We start from the raw sequence: 20347 nt of genomic DNA on the forward strand, positions 1-20347 counted from the left end.
AACTGTTGTTTCTTTGTGCTTGTTAACAGCAACAATCCTGAGGCAGCCTGTTGGCTGGGTTTAAATCACCGCTTCACTACTTATCAAGTGAGTAACTGAGCATTTATTTAAATTGCCTGAGGCTCAGTTTTCTCTAAAAATGTGGATAATAATAGGACCTACCTTTAAGGGTTATTTGGATGACCCAAGAGTTATTATATGACAAGTACTTAGGACAGTACCTGGAACACAGAAACTGTGGTATTAGTATTAGGAGTTTTTATCATCATGTCTGAAAAGGATAGTGAAGGGCCAATATGTCATTGTTCTCCTTTTCCTGCTCCCTCCACCATCATGCTCCAGTAAAGACAGGGCTTGAGTTGAAGGTCAATTTCATTGTTTATTTTGAGTTCCTAGGGTATGATCAAATAAAGGTCACTTTTATAATCTTAGCAGCCATATTTGTTTAATGGGCACTCTAACTTTTGTTAGAAATGTGAGGAGCTTATTATCCATGTAGATGCTTTATTAGGATTTTGGTTTACAGCCACCTTTTAGGCTTTTATCCTAACAGGGGCCTAAAGACACAAACACATACACATTTGTTGAAGGAACAAACAAATATACAAAAGTCAACTAAATTTGCCTGTATCTATTCTACTGTAATCTGATTTTTATTCAGTTGAACAAATCATAGACATATTCTTATGTCAAAAGTAGAATAATTTTAACAGATACATTGTATTTTGCTAATTGAATGTAACACAATTTAAGCAACACCTTACTGATGAGTAAGTAAACCCTTCAGTTTTTCAATGTTATAAGCAATAGTCAATGATGACCCTGTTGATAATTATGTAACAAGAAAAACATTTAAAAAAAAGGAGAACGAAAACAATAGATTTTTCTGTCTTAATTGGGATGTGAGAGCCTGGTAAACATAATCATAGCATGTTATTTCTTTATCGTTATGTTTCAGATGTAAAAATGTGCACTCGTTTTACATTGAAAGATGAGCAGCTGCCCTTTCTTTTCAGTTCCTGCAGCATCTTATTTTTCAGATAATCTGCTTCATTAATGAAAATCAGAAGCAGCTTGGAGTATTTTGTGCATAATTAATTATCTTGGCAAGAAGATTTATGAATGTAATTTTTCTCAATTGCTCCAATCAGGCATAAGTGAGCCAAACAAATATATTAAAACTAAGTTATTCATGGCCTGTTTGTATAAGACAGTGTCAAGGACGTCTAGGAGAATTAAGACACAAGGGAGACAATCTTTTTTTACTATCTGGATCACATATATATGTGTGTAAGATACATATTTCTGGGGGAGGGTCAGAGAGGTTGCATTCACTTGGAAGGTTTTGTGGGTTATAATTTGAGTACAGTATACATCATAATCATATAGTATATTTCCTGTCAGTAGAAAATTAAAAATGATATCAAGATGGTCTACATAAAGCACAGTCTCAGGGCACCAGTCTTGTACTTGGTGGACATCTGTAAAACTGTGTGTGTATTAACACATGTGTGCATGTATGTGCTGTCTGGTGCATGCTGCCACTTTCTAACTAGCATTTAGGGCTTGAATGGTTGGTCAGCTTAAATTGATATAATGTGTGAAATGTTAGTGTTTTTTTTTTAAATTTTTCTTTGAATGTAGCTTTTTAAAAATTTTTTTTAGTTGAAAGTGAGTACAATACCTTTCATTTATTTTTATACGGTGTGGAGGATTGGACCTAGTGCCTCATACTTGCTAGGCAAGTGCTCTACCACTGAGCTATAACCCAGCCCCTAAATGTAGTTTTCAAACAGTGTCTGGCATAAAACCAAAATAAGGGTTGAATTATCTTGGTGATACTAGAATCAATAGTTTAGTTCAGTAAAAGATAACAATATCTAACTAGCCATTTGTAGATTAAGATTTATCCCAGAATTTCATTTTGGTATATAGGCTTCTTCTAGAATTCTCTCTAAAGCATGCCAGCAGGAAATATAAAGTACCTTAATGTTGTAGGAGAAACATAATTTTTTTAAAAAAAATTGTTAGGTGTTGATGAACTTTTATTTTATTTCATTTATTTATATGTGGTGCTGAGAATTGAACCTAGTTCCTCACACATGCTAGGCAAGCGCTCTACCACTGGGCCGCTACCCAGCCCTAAGGAACATATAATTTTGAAAGTAGCAGACACCATTGCTGGAGTACTTGCTAATCATTACTGTTTTCAATGACATTGCAGGTCAAAGGTAGCAACAGAGGGACTCAGATACAAAGAGTAAGGGGACCAAACCTGCTTTCACCTTTACTAGCTTAGATGGATTTCGACCATTTATCGGCCTCTGTGCCTTGGTTTTCTTTTTGGTAAAATAAGGACAATAGTAGCATCTGCCTATAGATTTTGTACAAAATAAATAGGGTCATATATGTACAAATGTTAGAGCACAATCTGGCATATGTTAACTCCTCAGTAAACATTCAGGTGTTCACTATAGCGGTATAAGGCACTTTCTGAGCTTAGATATCACTGGCACAAAATTCTGCATATCAGCTGGATCCCACACCCATTCTCTAAAACACTATGTGATCCTAGAATTCTAAAATGTTCTGATGTGCAGGGGAATAAATTCCATTTTATGACTTGATATCCAGCCTAGTTTATTCAAAAGTTTCGCTTTTTCTCCCAGATAGTTAAAAATCAACTTTTCAGCTATCCACCAACTTCCTCCACCCTTTAGGTATTTCTTTAGCTCATTTATATTTATTATACTTAACTACAGTTTCATTAAATTTAGTATGTTACTTCTATATACAATTGTCCTCCCTTATTTGAAGTTTCATTTTCTACTATTACCCACAGTCAACCATGGCTCAAAAATATTAAATGGATAATTCCAGAAATGAAAAATTCATAAATTTTAAATAACTTTTATGACAGCAGGTTATTATAATAGTTCTATCTTTTTTCCTTGACATTCTGGGGATCTAACCCAGGGCTAGGTACCACTGAGCTATATCTCAGTCCCAGTTTTATTTTACTATTAGTTATCAATCATAGTTAATACTTTAGTATGTCTGATTTATAAATAAACTCTATCATTAGTATATATATAGGAAAAATAGCATGCATAGAATTTAGTATTGCCCTTGGTTTCAAAAATCCACTTGGGTCTTGGAAAACATCCATTGTGGATGTTCATTTAAAATGATGCTTTAACATTTTGATTATTTAATTCCCAAAATCAGTTGGTAGGATGAATATGGGGTATTTACTATGACTGAATTCATTCTCCAAAGTGATGCCTATGTTCTCTTTGGAAGGCTGTGCTTGGCCCCTACCCCTCATACCTGTTGTGGGACAAAATTTGCTAGTGCTGCCTGAGCTGTCTGCTGAGCCCCATGCTGCCTGTGTATCCATCTCCTTTCTCCTCCCTGAACTCTTTTTCTTCCTTGTCCTGGTGTTGGAGTTGGCTTTCCTTTTTGTGTCAGCACTGCCACCATCCCAATCTGGGAGGGGGGACTCATTCTCTCCTTTCCCTCACTTTCAGGGTCCCCAAAGACAAACCTAAAGTCTCAATTAATTTTAATACATTTTAAAGGGAGACATATAATTAAGCAAAATAACCATTGTACTTTAAAATGATTACAACATCGCTTTAAAATTTAGGGGTAAAAATGGGAGTTCATAACCCACTTGAATCGAATGTATGAAATATGATATGTCAAGAGTTTTGTAATGCTTTGAATAACCAATAAAAAAATAAAATAAAATTTAGCAGTGATTTGTCTTCTGAAGACACATGATATTATCTCTCATTTCTTTTAACAACCAGGGGTTTAGGTCAAAGCTTCAAACTGAAATCTATGAAGCTGCATGACCTTGGAAAATGTCAAACCTCGGTCCTACTCCTAATGTCTGTCTGTCTCTTTTTTCTATCTTACATAGTGAATGTAGTTGGTTCTCCATCTCCAGATCGATTAGGGTGGAAAGTTATATTGGGAAAACCAGGCCTTGGTTATTTTTGGCAGGAGCACACATTGCCAAGAGACTGGGCAGGGCTCTGTTTCCTTTCTAGAAAGAAGACTTCTACAGCTAGGGGAATTTCTCTCAATGAGTTGGAGGTAATTTTAAAAATAAAATATGGGTCCAGAGACTTTTGCTGTACTAATTTTATTGATTGGACTAAATAGCTTTGTACCACTGAGGAGCTGAAATTGAAGAGCCCAGCTAAACAAAAATAGGATGTGAGGGCAAGGTTGGGAAGGGAAGTCTTTATCTTTCTTGAGAAATAAAGACACAGAGAAATTATTTGTCAATACAAGTCAGATTATATATATGAGTATATATAATATTATAATTATATACGGGTACAAAGGTGATCTGTGAAGCTATTTATAAAATAACAAAATTTGCCTCATGATAATATATTTTAGTTCTCCTCCTTATCAATCAACAGGGTTGTTAGTGTGTCTGTGTGTGCACATGCATGTGTGTGTATGTTGCAGGGGAGTGAACCCAGAGTCATGTGCTTGTTAGGCAAGCACTCTGTCACTGAGCTATATCCCCAGACCTTTTAATTATTTTTTCAAGACAGTGTCTCACTAAACTTCCCAGGATAAACTCCAACTTTTGATACTCCTGCCTCAATTTCCTGAGTAGCTGGGACTACAGACATGTGCCACTCACAACCAACATTTATCCTGGGATTCAATAATTTGGGAAGATACTAATGCCTTCCAGCTGACTTCAATGACTTAAGGAGAGCTCCCAAATTCTGCAGCAGAAAACTGTGAACATTGTCCTCTTTGAATCTCTGAGACTAAGCCCAAATAACAATAGGCCTATAGTTAGATGGATCCCAAAATACATTTAGTAAAAGAAACTCAATCTACATGTTTAGTAGTGTTAAGAGACAAAGTTATAACAAATTTAGGTTTTCAGCTCTTAGTTGACTTTATTTGTGATTCCAGAATCAGGCAGTAGTGTGGACCAAAAATGCTTTGGAATGCTCTACTACATCACATGGGGAGGGTTATAGTCATAGCCAGAAAAAAGGAAATGACATTCAGAGATTGGAAGTTAGGCACAGAGAGAGAGGACTGGTTACAGCTCACACCTGTCTTATTTGAACATGGTTTAAACAGTTGTACTCTTGTGACTGACTGAGACTCTTCCTCTTGTTACCAGAGTAGGTCATAGTCAGCATCAAGTTAGATTGCAATCCTTCATGTATGAAGAAAGCTTTAGTAAAAGCCACACTTAAAGAGTATGGAGGCAGTTCTAGGCCAAACAGTTCACTTTAACAGCAATAATTGTTCTTTTTTTCCCTACTCCCAAGTCCTCGGGTACAACATCAGAACATGTCTCTACTACCTCTTCTAATGTCATAGTCACCTAAATGAAGCCAATGAATATTTGATTCTGGTTATTGCCCAGTTGAGTACAGAGCACATTTGACTGGATTGCCTAACACAAAATACAGACAACTGGTTTCTAGTTTCCCCACCATTGGGAAAAAAAAGGAAAAGAAGAAAACCTAAAACCTTTTGGGAGCTAAAATTGCTGCTATAATACTAACATGCCTTCAAAATCAAGGTAGTCGTTGGAACTGTCACCTGTGGCCATCAACTATAGCTGAAAATATTTTGGAATATATGAGTGTATTTTTGGTAGCTGAGAGAGAGAGCTAGACTGTCAAAATGTCTTAGGTTAAAGAAGATAAATAACTGATTCCTCCCTGCCCATCTCTTTATCATTTTTTTTTTTTTTGGTCTCTAATAATAGCTGGTTATTTGGCAAGAACTGTTCTCTTGGAAAAGAAAATGAAAATAATTTGAAGAGATTATCATCTTCCCTTAAGCATTTTTATTAAGGTGGTTTAAATTGCTTGTTGCTGGCTCACCTCCTTCAATATAGTCTTAAATAAAGATTTAAAAAAATAAGATCCAATCTCAGATTGTAGAACAAATTGCAGAAAAAGAAACTAGTGGTTCGTGGCAGTCTGATGCATGACTTCAGGCTGTGGCACCAGTTCACATGCTTGCCACCTGAGTTTGTTTATCCTTGAACACCTGAGAGCATTTTGTATTGCATGTGTTCTGATGTTTCAGTCCTATCTTTGGCATGTATCATTTGGGAACTGGTTCTCTTGGTCTGTGCTTGCTGTCACCTCTGCCCATGGCTGGCCTCTTCCTCTCAGCATTCCTGATGGGTCTGGGGCATACTTCCCTTACCCTCTCCAATGCACTATTTCCACTGAGCCCCCACAACTGCACACAGGGCCATTTTCCATGTTAGAATTAGGTTTTATAAGTACAGGCTTGCATTGTGGTTTTGATTTTAAGACTGGTTATCATTACAGACTAATAAGAACCACTTCTATTTTCCAGAATTCTTTATTTGTATAGATAAATATGATGAAAAGGAAAAATAATTACTGGATCAGGCGGTGTGAACTTCAGCCATGGCATTCCTATCCCCAACTGTAGGACTTAGGCAAGTTACTTAATCTGTCTGGGTTTGAATTGACTCATTTATTGAAATAGCCATTATCTCCATATAGAAAGGGTATAAAGATTAGATGAGATATTGGTGTAAGCTACCCAGGTAGTACCCTATACCTCTCTGTGAAGGTCTACTCTTCTCTTACTTTCTTTATTCTTATCTTCCAGCAGGGGTTCCAGGTGTGGGGTAGAAAGTTCAACAAAGACTTGTCCTTTTTGCCCACAGATAACTTCTTCAACACCATTCCCTTCCATCCTTCCTACTCAATCTGATACACTCCTGTATTAACTCTCATGAATCTTCAGTTCTCTCTCCCTGCCATAAATGCATGCTTCATCTAATTAAATATAGAAAAAAATATATGAGGAGGAATCCATTTGTTCCCTGTGCTTTCCCCAAAGCTATCTTCAGCTGTCTTCCTGTATTCAGCCAATGAACTCAGCCAATCAGCTTCTTTGAATGGGTCATTAGTTCTTCTTTCTCACCAGCTCCCACCAGTGATCCATAAATGCACCCAACTGATATCTCATTCCACTATTCTCCTGGCTCTGCATTTTAATTTGCTATTAATTAAAACTCATTCCTTACATTTACATTTAAGAAATAAATGATTTTTTGGAACATCCTTGAATTACAGAACCATCCAATAAAAATCTGTGATTTTAAATATTGTAGTAGCCATTTAAAACAAGTAAAAAGAAATATTCAAAAAGTGAAAAGTAATCATATATATTTAAACCCAAAATGTTCAAAATATTATTTCAACAGGTAATTAATACTAATATTCTTGTGTGTGTGTGTGTGTGTGTGTGTGTGTTGTAGTGGGGATTCAACCCCAGGGTTCTCTATCACTGAGCAATATCCCAAGCCCTTTTTATTTTATTTTTTTTTATTTTGATACAGGATCTAGTTAAGTTGCCCAGGCTGGCAACAAACTTCAATCCTCCTGCCTTAGCAAACTGCTGGGACCACAGCATGTACCACCCTGCCCGGCAATACGAGCATTCTTTTTTACCCCTGGCATTTTTTATTGATGTGTTATAGTTGTACATAATGATGGGCTCTGTTGTTATATATTTATACATGCATATAAGACAGCAATATAATTTGGCCCATATCATTCCCCCAGCACTTCTCTCTTCCCTTCCCACCTCCCACCCCTGGTCCCCTTCCTCTACTGATCTCCCTTTGACTTTCATGAGATCTACCCCTACCTTTCTTTTCCTTTTTCCTATTTAGCTTCTGCATGTGAGAAAAAACATAGTACCCTTGGCCTTCAGAGTTTGGCTTATGAAAATGCTAATATTCTTGATGAGATACTTTCATTTTTTTTATGTGAAGTCTATGAGATTTGATGTGTATTTTATACTTAGAGCAAATTTCTGATTGTACTAGCCACATTCCAAAGTACTTGATGGCCATGTGTGAGTTAGAAGCTAATAACTTGGGCAGTGTGAGTCTATGCTCTTTGGCAGAATTTTTCTGGCTTCTTCAGCTTTCAAGGTAGCCTCTTGGTTTTATTGAACATCCCTGATTCTCCTTTGTATTTTTGTTGACTTCCCTTTATCTCTCTTTCGTCACCCTCTGATAGATGCCACATACCCTCTCCCCCAAAAAATACCTGTCGCACTTCTTCCCAGACTTAGTTCTATCTCCTTCAAGTACCTAGAAGCTCCGTCAAACTGATAAGATGATCATAAGCATATTGCTTAAGTCGGGCTGAGAGATAGGAACTGAGAAAAGAGAGGAAAAGTGTTTTCACTTCCTCGTTTAGTCTAGCAATGCCCAGAACTCACTTCAGTGTACACTTTGAATATTTTTTGTTTTTCCTTCATTTTCACATTCTGTCAACCCCTGGGTCATATTTTCATCCTTTTGCAGGAATCTTATTCTACAAACATGTCCATATGCATCATTTGCTGTACTTACCACTCAGGCTTTGGGACAGCAGCTGATCTAAAGTGCACTTGGAATATCTGTGCAGCTGTCTATAGTAGCTACTTACAGGATGGCATGATTGATTTACTGGGTATCAGAGTATTGTGGTTGACATGCTCTTGGCTATTTAGGATGTCTTATTTTAGCCTGAGAAGGACTCTGAGAGTCTGTTTTGCATACATCCCATAGCATATATGATAAATCTGAATTATGAAGCTGCCTCTGTGTGTGTGAGCACCTCAGGATGAGATGTAACACCCTCACAATCTACTTACTTTGGAGTTTTATGCCAACCTGTTTTTGTTTTGTTTCTTTCTAGGGTGTTGTGGCAATAGAAATGTGTAGCTCTTGGGCTGGGGTTGTGGCTCAGCAGTAGAGCACTTGTCTAGCACGTGCAAGGCCCTGGGTTCAATCCTCAGTACCATATAAAATACATAAACAAAATTACATATAAGAGGAAGTGAGGGGAAAGGGAAAAAAAACAAGGGGGAGAAATGAATTACAGTAGATGGGGTAGAGAGAGAAGATGGGAGGGGAGGGGGGATAGTAGAGGATAGGAAAGGCAACAGAATACAACAGACACTAGAATAGAAATATGTAAAACAGTGGATGTGTAACCCATGTGATTCTGCAATCTGTATACGGGATAAAAATGGAAGTTCATAACCCACTTGAATCAAATGTATGAAATATGATATGTCAAGCACTATGTAATGTTTTGAACAACCAATAATAAAAATTTTTAAAAAAGAAAAAAAAACAAAATAAAGGTATTATGTGTAACTAAAAAATAAATATTTTAAAAAATGTGTAGCTCTAGAGAGTCAGCATGCTTTAACAGGCAGGTATTTGCACAGGAAATACTGCATATCACCAGGTTTTTTACTTACATTCTCTTTTAGGGAATAATATTGCCTCATAGGAATAGTATCCTTTGGGGGTTAAAATAGTATTGGCCCAATCTAGAGGATGAGGTCACTTAATACCATTTATAAATGAAAATAACTCACTTCTCACTGGCTTTCATCACTACTAGCATGTGTTAAATAACAAGTTTTTGACTCATAAAATTTAATAGGACCATCTGAAGGTTCAGGTTTCTCACCTGTTTGGGGAGATTAATGGACACCTGTTTGTACCCATGTTTCATTTACTCAGCTTCTATGTTAACCGTCTCTAATAAAGCATTCTTGAGATTTCTAGGCACCTCCTCCCCAACACTTTAGCTAAGAATAAATGAAACTTAGCTAGTGCACGTCTATGATCCCAACAGTTTGGGAGGCTAAGGCAGGAAGATTATAAGTTCAAAGCCAGCTTCAGTAACTTAGCAGGGCCCTAAGTAACTTAGTCAGATTCTATCTCAAAAAAAAAAAGTTGGGGATGTAGCTCAGTGGTTGAGAACCTCTGGTTTCAATCCTTGGTACCAAAAGACAAACAAATAAAAAGAATAAAATAAAAGTCGCTCCCAGTGCTTAATAAAATAAATTATCTCTGAAATTCAGCTAACTTCATGATTCATTTCACTTTAAGGATGCTCTTAAATCATTCCTTGTGTTGTCTATATATGGACTAAGTTCATGAGAAATTACTTTGTTTTATAAAAATTAAACAAGTCACTAACTTCATGATTCATTTCACTTTAAGGATGCTCTTAAATCATTCCTTGTGTTGTCTATATATGGTCTAAGTTCATGAGAAATTACTTTGTTTTATAAAAATTAAACAAGTAATGAATAGATTTTATTATTCTTGATAAAATTCTCTGTGAGTTCTAATATGTGCATGTACATATCCAGTTATAACTGGGACATGAGAGAAACAGACTGACTTCAAGTAATTGTAAATACATAAACACAATATTTTAAAAGTAGAAACTATGAGATTATATATATATATATATATATATATATATATATATATATCCAAATAATCTGAAAAAATGAAGCATATTTTACATGAAAACTGCTTTTCTTTGCATTGAGATTGGACTAGAGTTTAGGTTAACAGAGATTTCCAATATCAGAAAGCTGAAAAAATCCTCTGGCTCCATACAGCCTGCTCCATGCTGGAAAATACTGAGTTGGTACTTTTGCTCTCATAATCAGCTCTGCAATATCAATCCTAATAATGATCCTGGGGTATCCCATTGTATATGAGCCTTTAAGTCTGAATTCTGGTGTGTGCATGTAGGTGTGTGGTACACTTATTATGTGGAATTTTAGACTTAATCTAACTTTATCCTAGACTCTTGCTTCACACACTTCTTTTTGTTTCAGAATTTGGAAGAAATCCTATGGCAAGATAACCTAGAAAATTAGTATCAGGTTTGGGATATGTCCACCATTTTGAATGGGCAGCCAGTATCTATTTCTTGGGTTTGAAGTTGTTCTCCTTGATGATAAGGTTTTGTAAGACTTCAAGTTACCCAGGCATGTATCTGGGAATAGCAGAAAGAACATGTGTTTTGAAATCCTATAAACTTGGAGGCAAATACTGCTCTGACGCTAACTATGTGGCCCTGGATAATCTTATCTTTACAATTATTATATCATGCTTATTATAAACTTGTTGAGAAAAATAGAGATTATGTCCTCAAATCAACTAGCCAACTGTTTTGCTTGTAGTTTTCTATCAAGCTGGGCTGGGGTTGTGGCTCAGTGGTAGAGCGCTTGCCTAACACATGTGAAGCCTTGGGTTCAATCCTCAGCACCACATAAAAATAAATAAATATGGGCTGGGGATGTGGCTCAAGTGGTAACGCATTTGCCTAGCATGTGCGGGGCGCTGGGTTCTATCCTCAGCATCACATAAAATAAAGATGTTGTGTCCACCGAAAACTGAAAAATAAACATTAAAATATTAAAAATAAATAAATAAGTAAAATAAAGCTATGTGTCCAACTATAATATATATATATATATATATATATATATATATATATATATATATATATATCCATGATGTGATCATAAGGATATAAGGATTTGAGAGTATAAATTCAACTCTTTTATTTAATTGGGATAAGGAACCTGCATTCAGGGGTCCCAAGTCATAAGTCCCAGGTCAAACTATAGCATTGTTTGAAAAATGTATGGTATCAGGATTAAGGATGAAGCTTAGTGGTAGAGTAATTTATTAGCATGTTTGATGAGTTCAATTCCCAGCATTGAGAGAGAGAGAAAGAGACAGTGAATTTATGGCTTCTTTCAAGTTCTTTGATATTTGTTGTTCTAACATGGTGTATGGCATGTAGTGTAAATCGAATCTATATGAATGAATCATGCCCTTAGCCACTTAAAATGTCAATGGAATTTTAATAATTTTTCTGTTTAATTTCTGCATACAGATTTCTAGCAACGAGAGCAATCTAAGTAGTTTTGCATTGTCTTTTTTATAGTAGAAAATATAATTTTATATGTTGTTTAATATCCCCATCTAGGTCTATGTAACTACATTCAGATTCATATTTATATTAATGAAAGAAAGCATTTGAAAAGAATGCATGATTTATAGGATACAAAAGAACTCATTTTCATTCTTTTTGAGATTTTCTTTATGCCATGTAATTTACTGAGCTGATAAGTAATTTTTGTGCTTTTCTGAAATTATTTTTTTTTTCTCTTAGGAATGTAGAAGTTGAAATGAAGAGAAATAAAACCTTATATTCATTTAATACATGGGATTACTTTATAGAAGGAGAAATTAAAGTGGCTTAAGCTTTAAAAGGTTGAGGAATTATTCCTGAGTTTATACTGACTTATTTGCATCATTTGAATTTTGTTCTTTCTTTGTTGCTTCTTTCCTAGGTTACTTGCTGGTTTCAAAAAACCATAAGAGATTTGCAGGAACAAAGTCTAGGTTCATCACTTTCAGACAATGAGGAGCTAACTTGTAAGCACGAGGAACTAACAATAAAAGCAAAGGTAAGAGACACTAAAAATAATTGAAAATGCATGGGGTTCTCTTGAATATGTTTGTATGAGTGATTTAGAGGAGGGCTTCTAGAACAGCAAGAAAACCAACATCTTCTATAATCTCTATATTCTTAATAGTGAACTACATACCAGATGCTGTGCTAAGAGAGTATATTAGATGCTTTCTTTAAATTATCACAAAAACCCTAAAAAGTATGTATTATTTTTCTTGTATTATGGATCAAACCAAAGAAACAAAACAGAGGCTTGGAGATGCAAAATAACTTGACCATTACAGTATCTTCTCAATGACAGTGTTGGAATTTAATTCTAGATTTTGTCTAGTCCATGGCTCAAAGTCTTTACACTTTGGTAGTTTTCTAAATAATTTTGTCTATCCTGAGATCTCAACTCACTATCACTTTCAAGGTATAGTTTGATAACTGTTCCCATTTACATTTCCCTAGTTCCTTGACTCAAAATTTCTCAATTTTATAAGAAGTATGGGCTGCTGGCCAGATAATTTCTTGTTGATATCTGGAATGTGCAAAAATAGACCCATGGAGGGCTGGAAGCATGATGAACAGGGAAGCTGGACTATAGTTTTTCCTCTTTCCATTGAATTTTGTTATTTAGAAATCAACTCACTTGTACAAGTTGGGTCTGTAAATACTTTCCACAATTCTTTATAGGTGCTCCATATTGATCTGTAAGAAAACAAATTCCGACATAATAGACTGAGAACTGTGAATACTGTATACAGCATCAAGATTTAAAGAACTCTGAATTATTAATATAGTGGGTGGTTAGCAGCTGTAGGTAAAGCCGTCATGAAGTTCTGGAAAACAAGGCACCAATGCTACCTAACAGTGGTTGAAAAAAGTGAAAACAAACCAACTATTCACATGTCTAGGATGGGAATTGATGGGGAGGGGACAGGCAGTAGATTGCATTTATTTAGATTTAAATCTTCTCATAGGGATCATGACATATTTTTGTCTTGTTTTGTGTTAGTTTCTTTCTTTTATTTGAATACTGTAGTAAATTGTGGGTGTTCAAACTGTTTGACTTGAATATCTAAGTGATCGATAAAAGGCACTGTTACAGGAGTCTGTTGATCCAACAGTGATGCTCCTTTTTTAAGTTCTTTACATTTTTTCAGCATTTAAAAAATCTACTTATAAAGTTAATTTTTATTGAGGTTATACAATAATTTATTCTGTGTGTATCAAACTCAAATTTTATCAGAGAAAATTCTGTCAAAATCTTCAAATGCTAAGCACAAGGGATGGCTTGAATTGCGTATGATAGCTACTTCCTTTAAAACAAGTGAGCCAAACCAGTATAACCACATAATTTAGACTTACCGTGAGTTTTGGTCACTATAAACATGGAGTTAGTATGGTTTTTTACAGCCATGAGGAGAAGTAGAATATTTGTTAATGTCTGACTTTGGTTTTAGCAGAGCACAATTTCTGTCACAGTTTTCAATTCATATTTGAAACTCTGATTTGCCTAAATAGAAAAGCATACAGATAACCTTTCCATCATTATCCTTAAATTACAAACATGGCTGTGCCATTTTGCATTTCTGCCAAAAGTGAATAAGACTTACTATTGTTCCCTATCCTTGCTAACATTTGGTACTGTAGGTATTCTGGATTTTGGCTGTTCAAATAGGTGTGCTCAATGTTGTTTTAATTTGTATTTCCCCTGATGACACAGGAAGCAGAGTATCTTTTACATCTATTTGCCTCTATATCTTCTTTGTTGATATGTCTGTTAACATCTTTGGCTCCTTATTTTAATGAGGTGTTTTGTTTTCTTACTATTGAGTAGAAATAAATTTTTAGTAATACACATTTTATTATGCCAAGTGAACTGTGGAAAAATTCAAAACTCGAAGGAAAATAAAAGTTAATCCTTCAACTGAAAGATAATCATTATTAATATTTTTGCACATTTCCTTTCAGTCTTTCCATATATAACCCTAGAGATACATGAGAGTCATGGTCTTTTGCTCCATCATATTGATGAAATTCAAATAGGAGGATTACTCATTTTATTATACAAAAAAGTTAAGCTATAAGAATATCCAAGAAAATATTATAAAAAGGACACTAATTCCTGATAACTTCCATGACGTTCCCGACTAGTCTATCTGCTTCCTTTAGGGTTTGAGCTATTCAGGATCTCATGCAGAAGCTGACTATTGCCCCAGGCAAGAGGTTTTCAAGGCAAACTATGTCTGGAAATTGAGGCAGAGAAATCTCTCCATTACATCACTGAGCCTAAATATATTTTCTCAAAATAAATATTAGTGTTTTTGACTAGGAGTTCTTGTTTTCTTTCTTCCTATTAAGCATTCTTTTTGATGTGAAATTCTTTCCAAATTACAGGTTGGCCTATGGAACCCCCAGTCTCAATGCTGTCTTTAGAGACTGCAAAAATATCAAACAGTTATTCATTCATTCATTTTGTGGTACAGGTGATTGAACTCAGAGAAGCACTGAGTTACATCCCCAGTCCCCCCCTTTTTTTTATTTTGAGGCATAGTCTAAGTTGCCCAGGTTAGCCTCACACTTGCTGAGGCTGGGCTTGAACTTGTAATCCTCCTGCCTCAGTCTCCTGACTCATTGAACAGCTATGCAGAGTGGATCAAACAAATAGAGATAAATACTCAAGACAGGTATAGTGGAACATGCCTGTAATCCCAGGAGACTGAGGCAGAAGGATCACAAATTCGAGGCTAGCCTGAACTATTTAGTGACATCCTCTCTCAAAAAGTTAAAAGGGCTGGAGATGTGGCTTAGTGGTAGAGGGCTCCTGGGTTCCATCTCTAGTACCACGGAGAGGGAGAAGGGAAGGGAGAAGGAGAGGGAGAGAGAGTGGGAGAGGGAGAAAGAAACAAACATAATTTTTTGATAGAAAAACTTTTAAGAATTTGTCATCAATTTGGGACACTAGATTGTTCAATGGCAACACAACTGGTTGTCCAAGGCAGCAGGGGTCTCTGAATCACATGCATTGAAAGAGCTCCATCAATGGAAGTGCAAAAGATGGAGGGGCACTCTATTCTAGGGTTTGAGCAGATGGATGGAATATGAATGGTTGGTTAGGAGAGTTCTTTCCAGAATAAGGCAGAATTAGGCAAACAGCATCAGAATAGTTTGTCCATGAAAACAATGAAAGGTCCTAGTAATGAACACAGATGAGAGAGAATAAAGAGAATCATCTCAGAGGCAATAGGTGTATCCACAGCCATCAATTGGAAGCAATAGTAAGAATCCATGGTCATTCCTAGTAAATTTCTACAGGTTGGGGGCTAGCAAGATTCCTGAGGCAGTGAGAAGTGGGACTAGAAGACCTCAAAACTCCCTTTATCTTTCAAACCCCATCAAGGAGATCAGATTATATTGCAACATCAGTTATGCTTGCTATATTTAAAGCAACATCAGTGTAAAAACACTTTTCCAGAGCTAATATGAAGGAGTAGGGCCGGGTTGGGAAAATGGCAACCCGTATTGAAAGAAAAGACAGCATCTTATCCCTTGGGATTCCCAGCAGGCAGTTGGGAAGAGAAAACATTACCTAAAAACGTACCCCAGCATATCTCCAGTCTGTGGCATCCACCATGATTCTATTTAACTCAGCCACATGCCCCAGACACTGAGGTTCAACCATTCTTTGGCTCCCCAACAAATGACCTCTAAACCTCTCACTTTGTTGGCCTTTACATGAAAGACAGCATCTAGTTTGAAAGCTCAGTGCAAAATGAAGATTTACAGGCTTTTAAAAAAATTATTGAGAATTTCAGGATAGCAGCAGCAGAGAACTAAGCCAAGCCTGGGGTCCTTCTAAACGCAGGCCCCTGTGTGATGCACAGGTAAGTTGATAAAGCCACTTCTATTTACAACCTTAGGAGTGCTGGAGGGACCTAGAAACCTTTGTTGCTTAGACATTTTCCTTAGCCACTTTTATAAACCTCATATTTTCTTAACACACACACACACACACACACACACACGAGAAAGGAGAGCTATAATTTTTTGTCCTCCCCATACTCTAAAGCAGAATATTTTCAGGGAGTAAAGCAACACCTAGAAGTTGACTGTAATGCTATAATGAGTTGCATCTAAATTAAAAAAATAAAAACTGGTAAAAATTCCTGCTGTGTCACTTATAACTTGACCTCTCTGAGCCTCACTTTCCTTATCCAAAAGGAGGAAACTTGAAAATTCAAGTGGAAAATATTTGCGAAAGCCCTCTCCTTTTAGTGGTGGCCCCCCAAGTGTTGTATCTCTTCTAATCTATAGGGTGAAATTTCAAATAGTTTTCATCTGTGCTTTTTCAATACTGGTATTCCTTATTGAAGAAGGAAGCCCATTTTCTACGTTGTTATATAGGAAACAGTATATTACATTTTGAATTTCTGTTTGGTATGGATATAAGGAGAGGGAGGGGAATGTTCCTTTCAAAGATTTAGCAGAAATAGGGCATCAAGCTGGGGATTCATTAGTAAAACTCATGTAAGTAATCTGATACACAGAGAAAGCAGGTGTTTCTACTGCCCACCATGAGATTGAACAGCAGGAAGTGGTCTACACAGCTTGTTAGTGTATTCAGTAAGTTCTTTCCAAATAAACTTCCAAAAATGTCACTATCATTTCTTGCTGAAATACATTCAAAACAAGAAAGATAACCACTTTTTTCCCTCCCTCCTTCCCGCTCTCTCTTATTTCTTTCTTCCCTCCCTCTCTCTTCCTTCCTTCCTTTCTTTTCTTTTTTCTTTTCTTCTCCCTCCCTCTCTCCCTCCTTCTTTTCTCCCCCTTCCCTCTCTTCTCCCTGCCCCAACCCCAACCCCTTCCTTTCTCTGGGATTGAACCCAGGGGAACTTACTCAGCTACTGAGCTACATCCCCAGCCCCTTTGTATTTTTTATTTTCAATCCGGGTCTCACCAAGTTGCACAAGCTGACCTTTTGCATTAGCCTCCCAAGTTACCTTGATTATAGGCATATACCACCATACCCAACAAATTTTACAACTCTTATCTGTGGTACCTTATTCAGCATGTGTTGAAATCCTTGAACTGAGGGATATTTTTTTAATATTTATTTTTTTGCAGTTGTACACAATAGCTTCCTTCCTTCCTTCCTTCCTTCCTTCCTTCCTTCCTTCCTTCCTTTCTTTCTTTCTATGTGGTGCTGAGGATCAAACCCAGGGCCTTGCATATGCATATGCGAGGCGAGTGCTCTCCTGCTGAGCTGTAACCCCAGCCCCTAAGGGATATTTTTAATACATACTTTGTGTTTAATAATTTTAAACTGTACTTTCTTTACTGAGTATAAAAATAGTTTTCCTTTTACATATGTAACAGATAAAGAAATAAGCAGACATGGTTGATTATAAATTGTGCTTTGGTTTAGAACTTTAAATACTCTTAGACTGTATCCTAAATCAAATTAATACCCCATGACTTAAATTCACCTTTGGAGCCCAGACTTATTTGTAGGAAGTATAAAGAGAACCTATAAATAATACTTCCTCATTACAGGATCTCCTTTGAGGAGGCATAACCCATTTCTCAGAACTGCCTTCAGGAACCAGCCTGGACTTCCAGAGCTTCAATGCATGGTTCAGTTCAGGCCCTTTGTAGTGGGTGTCTTGGTTGAGTCTGGATTAGTGCTCCTCAACTGTGGCTACACATTAGAGTTGCCTGGGTAGCTCTGAACGTTACAGACATCTAGATGTCATTCTCCGAGTCTATGTAGTTTTGTTTTTAAAAAAATTTAGTGTAATCTTAAAGTGTTTGTAGTTTCTATCAAAAAAGGGAGCTGGGTTTCTCGCTCCTTCTGAAAAACTGGAGATTATCAGGTCTGCCTTTCCGTGTAGACATAACAACTCTTGGCTACAGTCCAGGGATACTTGTCTCCTTTAGAGAAGGCTTGCGTGCTCTCTTTGGCCAGAGGCCCCACATTCCATCATTACCTATCTCTTCTCCCACTTATTTGCATTATGTTCCTGGCCCTTGTGAGAATTTGAGTTTGTGACCTGAAGGGCAATGAGATACCATCCAAGCAAGGTAGTAGCTGATGTGCATTTTAGTTACCTTGAAAACAATGTGAATGATAGTAATAGGAAAGGGTGAGATTGAAGACGGGGAAAATCACTTTGGAAAGTATTTCCATTTGAATAGGAGTGACTTTAAAGTCTCTTCTAAGATGGAAGTTATTAATCTCCATCTTTAAGATTTAAAGGAGACGTTAGCCTTGTTATTCAAGGTGTGCCTCTCAGTCGCAGCAGCATCTGAGTGTTAGAAATGTAGATTCTGAGACTCCCCAGTCAAAAATCTGTGTTTTAATAATTTATCCAAGAAGATTAGTATTCATGATAAAATTTAAGAGGTCTTGAGGGTCTTTTTTCCACCATAGAATCCATGTATGTCCATGTATGTCCAAAGTTCCTTCAGTTTTCCATACCCCCACCCCCTAAACATGAACATATATTGTTATAAAGTCCTTCATTAACTAGAATCTTCAAAATTCTGAGAGTCAAACTAAAAATGACGTAAAGAAACATCATCTTCAATGGTTTAGTACAGCAGCATTCACATTATTCAGCTTTAAGATTAAAACCATCTTCCATGATTCATCACTTAATCCGATTTTCCAAGTCATTGAAAATATTTTCCAGTTGTTGCTGAGTGATTTTATAAATTGGATCTGTGATCTTGGCCCCAAGTTCCATCATATAATATTATTTAAAGATCTTTTTAAAAATACCAGTGCTTAGGTCCCATGAAAACTTTATTCAGAGAGTCAAGTTTAAAGTTATAAAATATTTAGAAATATGAGAAAAAGAAGTAAAGCAGAATCTCCTGCAAGTTTGACTGGTTTAAAAGCATAATTATCATCAGTAGAGCTAGTACAAGTGACTCTCTAAAAATATGTTGATATTTATATAGTGTGTATGTGTGTGTGTGTGGGGGGGGTATTTATTTACATATTTTTGCAATATTGGGAACTGAACCCAAGGGCTTTCTACCTTGAGCCACATCACATTCCAGTCCTTTTTATTTTTATTTTGGGATAAGATCTTCCTAAGTTGCTGAGGCTGGATTTGAACATGTGATTCTCCTCCATCAACCTCCCAAATTGCTGGAAAACAGGTGTGCACCACCACACCCAGCTGTAGGTGTGTTTATACACAACTGTGTGTGTGTTGTTTTGCAATGTGATTTTTTTCGATTAATATTATGACATAGCATTTCCCCATTTAGTTCGTCTTTTAAATGCTTTTTAATGATTGCATGCCCCCAAGCCCTGTAGACATTCATACATTATCTGAGGCAGCCAGAAACACGTTGTGTCTTAAGAAAATGGCATGAAGTGAATGGTTCACTCCTAGGCAGTGTCCAGCCTGGCAGTCCTGGCATAAGGGACCAGCAGTTAAATTTCAGGATCTCTGCTTTATTTTTGCACAATCTTGAGCAAATTTCTTGGGTGTTTGGTTCTGGGTTCCATTCCCTTTTTGTAAAAAGGGATAATAATTGTACCTAACTTACACAGTTAGTACACAAATGAAACACAACTTCTCAGTCCTCTGGCTGTCCATAGTGCAGAGTCACTCCAGTGGGGTAATCATATACGTATATATGGTAATAATAACTGTCTTGTTACACCGTCCTTCTCATCCCCACAGCCCCATCCCCCACCCCCACTCCTTTCTACACAAACCAAAATTCCTTCAGTCTTCTATAACCCCACCCCCAAAACAATAGGGATCAGCATCTACTTATCAGAGAAAACATTTGGATTTTTTTTTTCTGGGGTTGGCTTATTTCACTTAGCATGATATTCTCTATTCCATCCATTTACCTGCAAATGCCATAATTTCATTCTTCATTAAGGCTGGGTAATATTTCATTGAGTATATGTACCACATTTTCTTAGTCCATTTATCTGTTGAGGGCATCTAGATTGGTTCCATAGCTTAGCTATTGTGAAT

General features: G+C 36.5%; 1 protein-coding gene across 5 annotated transcripts in view; it reads left to right on the top strand.

Moving 5' to 3' along the window:
- The window catches only part of Ccdc141 (coiled-coil domain containing 141), a 189300-nt gene that overhangs the window by 57812 nt on the left and 111141 nt on the right, over positions 1-20347 (top strand). For all 5 annotated transcript variants that reach the window (XM_071619021.1, XM_071619022.1, XM_071619025.1 and 2 more), the window contains one exon: positions 12232-12348. In XM_071619021.1, coding sequence (XP_071475122.1) covers positions 12232-12348 — 117 coding nt within the window. The remainder of the gene's footprint in view (positions 1-12231; positions 12349-20347) is intronic.

The sequence above is a fragment of the Marmota flaviventris genome, chromosome 11 (assembly GCF_047511675.1).
Source record: "Marmota flaviventris isolate mMarFla1 chromosome 11, mMarFla1.hap1, whole genome shotgun sequence".
In the NCBI taxonomy this organism is placed as follows: domain Eukaryota; kingdom Metazoa; phylum Chordata; class Mammalia; order Rodentia; family Sciuridae; genus Marmota; species Marmota flaviventris.